At 49.7% G+C, this 13,361-nt stretch overlaps 1 protein-coding gene across 4 annotated transcripts in view; it reads right to left on the minus strand.

Moving 5' to 3' along the window:
* Camkk2 (calcium/calmodulin dependent protein kinase kinase 2) overlaps positions 1-13,361 on the minus strand; it is a 50,534-nt gene that overhangs the window by 7,861 nt on the left and 29,312 nt on the right. For all 4 annotated transcript variants that reach the window (XM_021162228.1, XM_029477260.1, XM_021162227.2 and 1 more), the window contains 8 exons: positions 12,374-12,410; positions 10,547-10,568; positions 10,323-10,411; positions 8,656-8,855; positions 8,060-8,113; positions 5,207-5,280; positions 5,019-5,106; positions 3,250-3,378 (listed from right to left, as the gene is read on the minus strand). In XM_021162228.1, the coding sequence (XP_021017887.1) occupies positions 3,250-3,378; positions 5,019-5,106; positions 5,207-5,280; positions 8,060-8,113; positions 8,656-8,855; positions 10,323-10,411; positions 10,547-10,568; positions 12,374-12,410 (693 nt within the window). The remainder of the gene's footprint in view (positions 1-3,249; positions 3,379-5,018; positions 5,107-5,206; positions 5,281-8,059; positions 8,114-8,655; positions 8,856-10,322; positions 10,412-10,546; positions 10,569-12,373; positions 12,411-13,361) is intronic.

Genomic DNA, 13,361 nt, shown 5'->3' on the forward strand with positions numbered 1-13,361 from the left:
AAAAAAAAAAACTTTAAGTATATGAATGCCTTGTCTGTACGAATGTATGTGCACTGTGTACACCCCTGGATGTGAGAAGAGGGTGCCGATCCACATGGAAATGAAGTTGTGGATAGATGTGATGTGAGCTGCCAGGGTGCTGGGGTCCTCTGCAAGAGCAGGAAGTGTCCTTAACCACTGAGCTATCTCTCCAGCCCCTAAAAAGGGTTTTAGTCTGTGCATCACATGCATGCCTAGTGCCTACAGAAGCCAGAAGAAAGTATTGAATCCCCTGGAACCGGAGTTACTCAGAGCTGTGAGCTACTATGTGGGTGCTGGGAATTGAACGGGGAAGGAGAAGCAGCCAGTGCTTTCAACTACTAAGCCAGCTTTCCTGCCCCTAAAAACATTTTGATATCTTTTATGGGTGGTGGTGGGGGTGGGGGGGTGGGGGGGGGATGGTGGTGGTGCGCATGCACGTGTGGAAGTCAGAGGGCAACCCCTGCTGTGAAGGCCTTTCCTTCCACCCTGTTTGAGAGAGGGTCTCTCTAGCTTTTCACTGTTACCTGGCAAGGGTGTTTCTAGATGGTCCTCCTATCTGCCTCATGTCTCCTAGTCAGGGAGTTCTAAGATAACTCTGACTTTTTACATGAGCTCTGAGGATCCGAACTCAGGCTGTTGGGTTTGTGTGGCATCCCTAGCTTGTCTGTGACTCCAGCTCCTAGGGACCTGAATGCCCTCTTCTGGTCTCCACGTGTGCATGGGTGTTCATCCATGTACAATCATACATGCACACACGAGTCACTGCAACTTTAAACATTTCCAAACGTAAGGAGAAGCAGCACTGACTGACAAAAAGGTCGAAATATTCAAATGTCCATCCGCTGGAAAGCGTAAAGATGGTGGCACGTCTGTAGAGTAGAATACTCAGTCACCAAAGGAATGAAGCACCAATATCGCCACAACATAGGTGCTCCTTGGAAATGTGACACTAGTAAAAGTCAGACACAAAAAGGCCACACGGTACAGGATCCCAGTGATACCAAACAACCAGCATAGATCAACAGGGGAAGAAAGTGGAGCAGTGGCTACCTACAACGAGGTCGGGGGAGAACGGGACTGGGGTTTCTCGAGATAGTCTGAAGACAGCTCCGCAGGGAGACGATGACCATGCTCTAAGTGTCCCAAATGCCAATGAGCAGAGTAAAAGCCACACACACCCAGGTAGCATAACACTTCCCAGCACAGCTACGAGAACCAGCAACTTTGCCCTGGGAGGTGTCATTCCCTGGCTCTCCCTCCCTGTCAGCCTCCGCTCCTGCCTCTGATCCCACGGGTAGGTTGCGCTCTGGGTCCCTCTTTCCTATGAGGTTGGAGCCTCAAGAGCAGTTTCCAGCTCACCTCTGTCATCTCAAGCCTGGCACGTGACAGGCACTCAGTATTTCCTGAGTGACAGGTACATAGAGAAGGCTAGACCTCATACCTACCTGTAGACACCTCCTAGCACCTGCCACCCCTCGCTGCCCCAGTTCGCCTGACCCCAACCTGCAGGCTCTTCCTGTGCTCCTGGAACCTCTACTTTCCTGATCCTTCAGCGGTGTGGGCTTTCTGGAAGTTTCTTGTTCAACATGGCCTGTCTTGTTCCCCCTTGTTCGGCTGTCTCTTTGTCCCCTGCTCAGCAGGTTACAACACCCCACCTTTCTGCGTTCATCCATTTCTTTTTTTATTTCTTTTCTTCTAATTTTTATATTTCGTGATTGAGTGGTTTGCCTGAGTGTACGTGTGAGTGTGTGTGTGTGTGTGTGTGTGTATGTGTGTGTGTGTGTGTGTGTGTGTGTGTGTGTAGCACTTGTATTCCTGTTGCCTGCAAAGACAGGAAGAGGCTTCAGATCCCCTGGAAGTGGGGTTCCAGACAGCCGTGAGCTGTGGGTGCTGAGACTCTAAGCTGGGTCCTCTGCAAGAACAGCAGGTGTTCTCAGTCACCGAGCCCACTCTCCAGTCCCTTTATCACTTCTTAAGAGAAGGCCCTTTTGACCCACTGTAGGACCTAGTGTCCCTATAGCCCCTCTGTTGTACCAGACAAGTTCTCCTTGGTGTGACCATCTGCCTTCCAAGGAAGGCAGAGAACACGGGTTGTACTCACAGTTGTTCCCTTCCCTGAGGAACCACTTAAAAATGGTTCAAGAAGCCTTTCTCCAAGGACAAATACCTACTGCTGACCCCCAGAGTGTGTGTGTGGGGGGGGGGACAGACCCGCCCACAGTAGCATGGCGTCGGACCCACTTCCTCTCCCACCACAGGCACTGGACGGGTGAGTGGGGGGAGGAGTGGACTAGGTCAGGTGAGTGGGTGTGGTCATGCAGAGTCCCAGATGGGAGAAGAAACAGGGATGACTGCCCAGCCCTGGAGCTCAAGTCCCGAAGGAGGCAAGAGTCAGTGTGGGGTAAGCCAGAGAGAGCAGGGAAGCAAAGAACAGAGCAGGAGCCAACTTGCCGATTCCCAAAGGGACCTCTGAGCCTCAGTGCTTGCTTTGCAGAGCCCAGGGCCTGTTAGTCTCCTGGGGCTGGGGCACAGGATGACCAAACATAATCTGGGCGTCTAAGAAGGCTGTGGGAGCCTGAACCCCTGGACCTCCCAGGAACCCTCCTACGGGGTTGGCAGTGGGGTAGCTCCTATCGTCTCCGAAGTGAAGCGTGATGACAACCCACCCCTCTGAGCTTTGTTCTCCCAGGGCGAGAACCCAGATTCAAGACCACAAAAAGGAGGCCAGTGTCCCACCCCCCAGCAAAACCCTGTGTTGCAAGATGGGGAAGACCGGTCTGCAGTGTGGGGTGGGAGCTGCTGGCCCTGAGAACCTCCCACATAGGACACTCATGTCAAGTTAGTTGTTAGTTAGTTGTTCTGGAGACGGAAAACCTCACCAGCTGGGAACCCCACCTTGGACACTTGGACTCCAGGCGATTGCTGACTCTAGCCTGCTTGTCCTCATCTTCCCGGCCCCTCTCCCCTAACATGCTCTAAAAGCAGGAATCCTAAAAAGCAGTATGATGCCTGCAGGGGGTTGGCCAGCTCTACAGAAATACTGGAGCTCCAGAGTTACCTAGCCCAATGGGTGCCTATGGGTCAGGAGTAGCCCCCAACAGGATGCTGACACACATCCCACATCTGCTTGCTTCCCAGGCATCTGGCCGGTGCCCAGCCCTGCCCTCTCTAGCCCTGCCTCGGGCTCTCTCTGTTCTTGTTCTTGGTCAATGGACCTGCCCGCCTTACCACAGTTGCCAGGCTGGGAATGTGTTTGACTGAATTCTCGACCTCCTCTTCGGTCACCTCGACCAGTGTGCAGTTCTCGTCCTCCGACGGCAATGGCTCAGCCCCGTGCCTCGTGACCCAAGGGTGCAGCTTCAACGAATGACAGGAGGGGTAAGGGACAGGTGTCGCCGGTCACCTGCAAGGCCCTGCCAGCGAGCAGAGCCAGGGAGGGCATGCAGGAGGGAGAGGCCAGGGCCTGGGGTCTGGCATGCAGAAGAACTAGTGATCCAGGCATAGAGGTGGGTGAGTGAGATAGGAGGAGATGAGAAAAAGCAGAGACAGAGAATGGGAGATGCCACTGAGCTGTGATGTGTGCAGAGACAGTTCTCCATCTAGCCCCCCATCACGAAAGCAACCACCAGAATTTGGCATCAACTTTGCCCCGCTGCCCCAGGAGTATCCACTGATTCCCCAGAAACTCTCCCTATCAACATAGGTTCTGCTCTGAACACTTGTGTTTTCCCAGTCCACTGAAAAGGAAACAAAGAGTCACGGTAGGTCCAGATGGAAGGGCACACTCACAAGGGGACCCAGGCCCCCTCTCTGGGGTCCAAGTCCTTATCTGTGTGACTTTTGGGCCCCCTTAAAGACACCTGTGCAGTTCAAGTGAGCCAGGCACCTCAGAAGCCCAGGAGCATGCCTGAGATTTCTTTCTTTTTGAAGACACGGTCTTGGGCTGGAGAGATGGCTCAGTGGGTAAGAACATTGACTGCTCTTCTGAAGGTTCTGAGTTCAAATCCCAGAAACCACATGGTGGCTCACAACCACCCGTAACGAGATCTGACACCCTCTTCTGGTGTGTCTAAAGACAGCTACAGTGTACTCACATATTATAATAAATAAATCTTTGAGCTGGAGCGAGCAGGGACTGAGCTAGCAGGGTTGACTGGAGCGAGCAGAGGTCCTAAATTCAATTCCCAACAACCACATGAAGGCTCACAATTATCTGTACAGCTACAGTGTATTCTCATATACATAAAATAAATAAATCTTTAAAGACACGGTCTCACACATCTCATAGTGGCCCCTGACTTACTATGTAGCCAAAGACAACCTTAAACTTCTGATCCCTGCCTCCACCTCCCACCCCCAGGCTCTGTGATTATAGGCATGCATCACAATGCCCAGTTTATACGGTATTAGAGACTAGAGTCCTGGGCTTCACACATGCCAGTCAACTGTTCTATCAACTGAGCGACATCCCAAGCCCCATCTTGAGATATTTTTTATTTTTAAAGGGCCAGATGTGTGCACTTGGCATCGACAGGGGTGTACAGGGCGGTGGGCAAGGTCTCTGTTGTTAGTACTTTCTTCTCCAGGGTAGAAGTCATCAGGGAAAGGTTGACTTGCCCACTAACTTCCCCAGATTCTGCAGTTCCTCAGGGGGCCAGCCCACATCTTCGACAGGGACACAAAAAGATTTGAGGTTCAGCTGCCCAGAGCATAGAGCACACAGAGGGTCCCCAAGACCACTCGTGGAGGGACGGACACCATCAGCACAAGCCAATGGGAGCAAAGCACAGGCAGCCCAGCTGATGGGTCCCGGGTCCCATTCGTCCATCACAGCGGATATAACCAGCCACACTCTTCCCTGCCCGCAGCAGCACCCAGCAGCCCAGAGGCTCCAGGATGTGGAGGGCGGTGATGCAGGAGAGGACTGAGCCAAACGTTTCCAAGCACAGGGCACAGGTCTCAAGAACTCGCCTTCTTAGCCAACAGTAGCCACGTACCTTGATTTCAGGCACCACAATCCTGGACTCTGGATTTTTGTCCAACATCCGAGTGATCAGATCTTTCAAGTCTTCGGCTATATCGGGCCTGGGGATGACAACAGTCATAGGTAGGTCACAGAAAACTCAAGAAGCCTGACAGCTAAGGAATCAGAAAGTGGCGCAATTGGCAGAGAGGGACTACTTACTGGTCGGGAAACTCCAGGGCCTGACTCTTGATCTTACTGTGCAAACACATGATTCGTTCATCCATGAAAGGGCACTGTGGAGAGAGCGGGGAGTGCAGTGCTCAGTGTTTGCCACCTGTATCCTTCAGTACACCGTGTTATTCCTCAGAGATCACAGCCGAGAAATGAACAGCAGTGGCCCAGGCTGGGGAGGAGGGAGGAGCCATTTCCCTTCACCCCGACCCCAAATCAGTAGAGGACCAGGAATGTCTGGTCTCAAGCCTCCATCAACTACGAAACTGACCTGCTTTGTGTGGAAGCTTAAATTTCCTACTGACGCAAAAGCAAACGCTCTTCCCCACCCACCTACCCAGGGAGCAATAAAGAAGCCGAGAGTAATATGTGTGCACACTCTTGCACATGTAGGTATGTATGTGTGTGTGTGTATGAGTGTGTATGTGTAACTATGAGTGTGTGTTTGTATATGTGATTATGTGTGTTTATGAGAGACAGAGAATGTGTGTATGTGTGTGTGTGTATGTATGACTATGAGTGTGTGTTTGTATGTGTGATTATGTGTATGTGTGTATGAGAATGTGTGTGTGGGGGGTGTATTTGGGGGGAGCATGTGTGTGTATGGGTATATGTGTGTGTGTATATGTGTATTTGTGTGTATGTGTATGTATGTGTGTGTGAGTGTGTGTATATGTGTGAGTATGTGTGTGTGTCTGTGTGTATGCGATCATGAGGGTTTGCCCTGGCTCAGGAGCCATAGGAGACTTTCTGTGACTACACAGCCAATCCATATCGTCCTCTCCCTGGAATGAGCTCCCCATCAACTGCTTGTTCTCTCCAGTCATGTCTGACCAAAGCTACCCATGAGCAGTCCCCTGCAGAGTAGACCCACCTCATTCTTGCCAACCACACCATCCCCAGCTGGGCACCTAACCTGTCATTTACTGATAATTCCTTTCCACTGTAGCCTCAACTCCACCAGCTCAGGGCTTCCTGGCTGGCTCTTTCTCAGAGTGTCCTTGGCACAGTATATACTGAATGAATGAAAATTCAGATTGGTTCTGTGTAACCCCTCGGGGTTAGGGTGCAGCTCAGTGGTCCAAATGGTGCTTAGTATGCACAGGGCCCTGGGGTTGACTGACAGCTGAGAGAAGGTAGGAATGATGATAGCTATATGGATACTATACCATAATGGAAAATTCCAGGTGGCAGGGTTGTGGGGTGTAGTGGTTTGAACATGTTTGGCTCATGGGAAGTGGAACTATAATGGGGGTGTGGCCTTGTTGAGGAGGAAGTGGGCTCTGAAGCTCAGCCCAGTGCAGAAGTGTCAGTCTCTCCTGGTTGCCTTCTAATCAAGATGCAAGGCTCTGACCTCCTTCACCAGCACCATGCCTTCCTGCACTCTGCTATGATGATAATAGACTAAATCTCTGAAACTGTGAGCTAGCCCCAGCTAAATGTTTACTCTCATAAGAGTTGCCTTGGTCATGGTGTCTCTATAGCAATGGAAACCCTCACTAAGACCTGGGATTTTAATACAGAGTTTGCTCAACGCTATGCTGAACTGAAAATTATTGTAAAGATATACTTTTTATTTCAGAGAGAGAGAGAGAGAGAGAGAGAGAGAGAGAGAGAGAGAGAGCACGTCTGCATGTAAATATGTGCCACTTGCATGCAGTGCCCTGGGAGACCAGTAGAGGGAGTGAGAAACCCTGGAACTCAAGTTTTAGCCCATTGTGAGCAGCCATATAGACCCTGGGAACCAATCTGGGTACTCTACAAGAGCAGCCAGTGCTCCTAACTGCTAGCCCATCTCACTAGTCCTAAGAAAAAACTTCCAAGCAAATATTGAGGGAAAATAGCTTTTTAAAAACAAGACAAAATTATTCCTTCCCTCCCTCTCCCAACTCTCTTTTCTTCCTTCCTTCTTTCCTTCTTCTCTCTCTCTCTCTCTCTCTCTCTCTCTCTCTCTCTCTCTCTCTCTTTCTTCTTTTTGACAGAGTCTCTCTCTTTACCCCTAGTGGTCCTGAAATTCTGTAGACCAGGCTGGCCTCAAACTCAAAAGATCCACCTGCCTCTGCTTCCCAAGGGCTAGGATTAAAGGCGCGTGCTACCACTGCCCAGCCCAAAACACAATTCTTAAGCTTTCCTCTACAGAAAGGAGCACAAGCTCAAAAAGGAAAGGAGCAAAAATCAAACTGAACTCACAGTGAGAAAAGTTCACAATGAAGAGAGTTCACAGTTAAAAGAGGTGTCTTGCAGCCAGGTGTGGTGGCGCACGCTTTTAGTCCCAGCACTGGGGAGGGGGGGGGGAGGCAGAGGCAGGCGGATTTCTGAGTTCAAGGTCAGCCTGGTCTACAGAATGAATTCCAGGAGAGCCAGGGCTACACAGAGAAACTCTGTCTTGATAAACCAATTAAATAAAAACAAAACCACTCCCTAAGTCAATAATGCCCTACAAACCATAATTCCCATTCCCATTCTATCCCTGGCAATAGTAGTAAGGAACACCAATGAAAAGAACATCAAACCAGTACTAAGTAAAGCTGCAAAGAACTCGGTGATTGATTAATGATGTCTGTCTCGGGCCCAGGAACAGACAGAGGTGGTATATTTGTTGTGGTTTTGCTCTAAACTCATCAAGTATCTACAATCTCCATAGTCTCTGTTGATTCTTTTGTTTCTTTCAACCATTTCCGTACAAATGAGAAAATCATAGAGACATGTCTATTACAAAGACTATTTTTTTTATCTATTCATTCAGCTGTGGAGATGTTATTTGCAAATGAGAACTGTCTCCTTGCAAGGCAACCAGCCACCCACAGCCCTCAGAGAAGATAGGACACGCCACCCTCTTACCTGGCCAAAGACAAAGCAGTACAGTGTCACACCCATGGCCCAAACATCCAACGCCTGCAAGAAAAAGAGACCTCACTGTGATAGACGGTTGTTTTTGTAGGTCCGATAACCAAGTCTCCAATCTCCCTAGCGCAACCACCTTCTCTTAATCTACCTTCTTGGGGGTGGAAAAAAAAGCCCTGCTTCCTCCCTCTGCTGCTTGGGACGTGACACACCGGCATGGCCAATGAAAGCCCAGCTCCCCACAGCCATAGTGGATGGTTGGAGTTTCTTTGCTGTCGCTGTTCAGTGAGCAAAAGCTACTGAAGTTGGTTACTTGATGGGAAGTAGCCACAAGTAGGTACCAGCGCCTGACTCACATGTAGGGACCAGTGCCTGACTCACATGCAGGTACCAGTGCCTGACTCACGTGCAGGGCAACTAGTTCAGGAGAACGGAGCTGGGGGAGACACCCATCCGATCCTTGTGTGAGTTCCTGGGTCCTGCTGTTCCAGTTCACAGGCGACGTGATCCAGTGGACTTGCTAAACGTGTATCTCTTAACACTTAGAACTCAAGGACGCTGATACAGGCAGAACTCAGCAGACCCAGACCTACCTTTCCGGAGAAGATCTTGCGGGTCTCTGAGAGTGACTCGGGTGCCATGAAGGCAGGTGTGCCCACGGTGTTAGACAGCAAGGCGTCGCTGCCCTTGAACTCATTGCTTACACCGAAGTCGGCGATCTTGATGTGCCCGTCTTCCCCCACCAGGAGGTTGGAAGGTTTGATGTCCCGGTGGATGATCTTCTGGTAGTGTACTAGACACAGAGGAGACCAGGAGGAGAGGGTGCAGGAAACCCCGTGAAAATCTCCACTTGGCCATGCAGCCCAGCATGTCCCTGATGCCTCATGTCCCAAGCCCCAGGTGCCCTCCCCAAACACGCTGTGAAAGACAAGGAGAAAGTGTGTGTAAGGAATTGACACGATTCTCAACATATCAACCACGTATAGCAATTTTTAACTGCCGGTCGCAGCCTATAGTCAAACACAACTTCCTTTACCAATGGCTGGCACTCATGATGGCCAGCAAGTCACCCGAAGCCAGAGCGGGCTCATGTGAAGGGTGAACCACAACACAGAACAGGGGACTTAGCTTCTCAGTGGATATAAGCATCAGGCAAAAATATGGTCTGGAAGTCCCAAGCACCAAATCTAGGGTAATGATGAAGAGCTTGGTGATGTAAAAAGAGCAAAGGAGCTGGGCAGTGGTGGTGCACGCCTTTAATCCCAGCACTCTGGAGGCAGAGGCAGGCAGATTTCTGAGTTCGAGGCCAGCCTGGTCTACAGAGTGAGTTCAAAAAAGAAAAAAAAAAAAAAAGCAAGCTAAGCAAGCCAGGGGAAGCAGGCCAGTAAGTAACATCCTTCCATGCTTCCATGGCCTCTGCATCAGCTCCTGCTTCCTGACCTGCTTGAGATCCAGTCCTGACTTTCTTTGGTGATGAACAACAATGTGGAAAGTGTAAGCTGAATAAACCCTTTCCTCCCCAACTTGCTTCTTGGTTGTGATGTTCTGTGCAAGGAATAGAAACCCTGACTAAGACAGAGAACGTGCTACGCCTGGTCTTCATAGAACGGGCTGGGTTCTCAAAAGTCACCAGTGGGCTGGGGAGATGGCTCGGTCAGCAAAGTACTCACAGGCATGAGATCTGAGATAGGTCCCTAGCACCCATTTGGAGGAAAAAAAAACAAAACCCAAAAACCAAAACCAGCTGAGCATGGTGTGCACGTGCCATCCCACTGATGGGGAGGGGGAGATGAACGGATCACGAGGCCTTGCTGATCAGCCAGCTTGTGAGCTCCAGGCCAATGAAAGACACTGGCCCAACCACCCCCAAACAGACTGTCTCTGCAATCTCCCCCAATCTACTAATAAAAAGGTTATTCTCATCATAAAAACAGAAGAAAATGTTAAAACAAGATAGAGAGCTCCTACGGAAAGACACTGAGGTTGTCATATGCAGGAGCCCATATATCCACGTTATGCCAATGTTCTACAGTTGTCTCTGAAGCAGGGAGAAGGTCTTCTACTGCCAAAAGATGGCCCTATCTGCAGCCCACATAGACCTGTGTCCCCACCCTCCTGCTTTACTCCAGCAGGGAAATGAGACACTTTCCGTTCCTACCCACAGGCTGAGATGCTAACTGTTTCAAAGGAGCAGCTTCTCCCCTCCCCCCACCCCCCACCCCCCACCCCCGCGATCCCCCTCCCCCGGGGTATGGCTTACAGTACTCTATGCCTTTGATCAGATCCTGGAAGTAGAAGCGGGCCTGGTCTTCGGACAGTGGCTTGAGGGTGGGCACTTCCATTACAGGCCTGAAAGGGCGACACATGTGTAAATAAGGGAAACCAGATGCAGCTAGCCCTGGCTCTCTCCCTCAGAGCCCAGCTCCCCTTGCTCAGCTTTCAAGTGCAGAAGCCTGGCATTGGGCCCAGGAGACAAACACTCACCCTTGGTTCACCAACTCAAACACTGTGGGGAAGAGAAGGAAGAAGCCGTCATAAGTCATACGGAGACACTGTGACTCTACCTCCCTCCTCCTCCTCACCTACCCCACCACCCAGGAGGACTGCAGAGACACACAGTCAGCTGCTCAGCGTTACCAAGTGCTACCAAGGAGGAAAAGGACATCTGCTGTCCCCGGGGCCCTACTTGGATTTTATTTCTTGTATTCAAAATAGCCAAGAAAAAGTTGTACCTGAAGTTGCAGGTCTGTAATTGCCGCTATTTAGGAAGCTAAGGCAGGAGGATTACAAATTCAAAGCCAGCTGGAGCTATACAGTGAGTTTAAGACTAGCCTGGCTAACTCAGTGAGCTCCTGTCTCAAAAACTAAAAGGAAGGCACGGGACATAGATCAGTGATGTAGTGCTGGTCTATATCAACTGGCATACATTAGGCTCCGGGTTTGAGCCTCAGGAATGGATCACACACATATACACAGAGACCCGGAGACACACACACACTCAGAGACACACAGACACCACACAGACACACAGACACCACATAGACACACATACACACTCAGAAACACACAGACACATGTATGTACTCACAGAGACACACAAAGGCACAGACACCACACACACTCACATACCACATACACACACACACACACACACACACAAGGAGCTTGGGCATAGGACTAAGACCTTGTACATCTGAGGCAAGCATACTATCATTAAGCTATATTTTCTTGTGTTTTTCTTTACATTTCTTTTTTTTAAAAAATTATTTATTTAGGGGCAGAAGAGATGGCTCAGTGGTTAAGAGCACCGTCTGCTCTTCCAGAGGTCCTGAGTTCAATTCCCAGCAACAACATGGTGGCTCACAACCACCTGTAATAGAATCCGATGTACTCACATATATAAAATAAAATGCCTCTTTAAAAAAACAAACAAAAAAATTATTTAAGTATATGAGTACACTCATGTTTTTCTTTAAATTGATCCATTTTTAATTTTTTCCCCTTCCTTTTTGAGACAGGGTCTCACTATGCAGCCCCTGGGGGCTGGGAATCATAAATACAGATTCTTGGCTTCTGCCTCCTGAGTGCTACAATTAAAGGCGTGTGCCACCATCCTTGATGTCCTCACCATTTATAAAGGAGTCTCTGATGACACACCTAAGCTTTTATGTGGGAATTGTATCCAGATGTCTGAGTGTCCCATCACACTCGAAACACCCCAAGCGGCTTCCCAAACTCCTGACCCCTCTCCCTACTTCTCCAGCACCAAGTTTTTTTATTTTTTAAGTCCTTAAAGCCTTAAGACTTTTCTACCCGATCCTCCCTCTGCCCAGATGCCTTTCCCCAGATTAACATGGCCAACTCTTTGACAATCAGCTGTTAGGCACTCATCTCCTATGTGAGGTGGTCTGTCCACTGTCCCTGACATCACCCTAATTAATTACCCTTAAAATATCTAAATTCTCACTTATTTAATTATCGACACTATTTCTCCTGTCTAGGATTGCAGCTGTAAAGGTCTTCTCTTTCTGACCATGCTATCCTCGGTGCCTAGAACAGCTCTGAGTATACAGTAGGTGCTCAATAAAGAGCTGCAAATGAACACATAAGAGATCTAGATGTTAAAAGTTCCAGCAAGAACTCCTTGCTATGCCCTGGTTTAAACCAGATGTGTGAGTTACAGTGGGGAATGGTTGGTCCGGGAAAGAGGAGCCCGTCTTTGGTGGCTCCAGGGCTACAGCTATCCGGAGAGGACACCTAGGCGTTGGCAGACACAGCTACTTCAGGGTGGATGGAGGAAAGCAATCTTACCCATATACAGATGGTCCTCATTAGGGTCATCCAGGACCTGATGGCACAGTCACCCAGGGACAGGAGCAAGGAGAGAAAGAACAAATATGAGCAAAAGGAAGTAAGAGTGTGTGCTTACAGTAGGGAGCACTCCCCACCCTCAGGAAGGAGCACTTCCCACTCACAGGGGGAGCATTTCCCACCCAGAGAAAGGAGCACTTCCCACTCACAGGGGGAGCACTTCCCACCCTCAGGAGGGAGCACTTCCCACCCACAGGGGGAACACTTCCCACCCTTTTTCCCAGTCAAGACAGAAATTCCCAGAGTATGACGGCCAAGTGCACCACCTATCCTCAACCCCAGGCCAGTCCTCAATGTTTGGAACACCCTGAAGAGAAGAACAGCAGGAGGAATAAATCCTTCCCGGAAACACCCCACATCTGGATGCCAATCCAGCCCATCTCCTAGGAGATATGCCCTGGGTTTCAGGGTAAAACGTAAAACCTACCTGAACTCAAGAAGTGAACCCATTCCTCCCAACCCTACCAGGACATGCCGCCATGCCTGCTCCTGCCTCTCTCCAATGGGCAGGTCTCAAGCTTGTCCACTTTGACTATCTTGGTGATGCCCAATACTGTCCCAGCACACAATAGGTACCCAAGAAACACTGATTTTTTTTTTATGATTTATTTATTACTATACATAAGCACACTGTAGCTGTCTTCAGACACACCAGAAGAGGGCGTCACATCTCATTACAGATGGCTGTGAGCCACCATGTAGTTGCTAGGATTTGAACTCAGGACCTTTGGAAGAGCAGTCAGTGCTCTTAACTGCTGAGCCATCTCGCCAACCCCAAAACACCTCAAAACACTGATATATTAACAGAATGGTGGTGTGGTCTTGCTGAGTTGAGTCAGATGCACGAGCTACTGGGGACAAAAGAGATCCCACTAGGACTCAGTACTACCTCAGACCATGCTCAGTACTACCTCAGACCATGCTACCC

The sequence above is a fragment of the Mus caroli genome, chromosome 5 (assembly GCF_900094665.2).
Source record: "Mus caroli chromosome 5, CAROLI_EIJ_v1.1, whole genome shotgun sequence".
Lineage (NCBI taxonomy): Eukaryota > Metazoa > Chordata > Mammalia > Rodentia > Muridae > Mus > Mus caroli.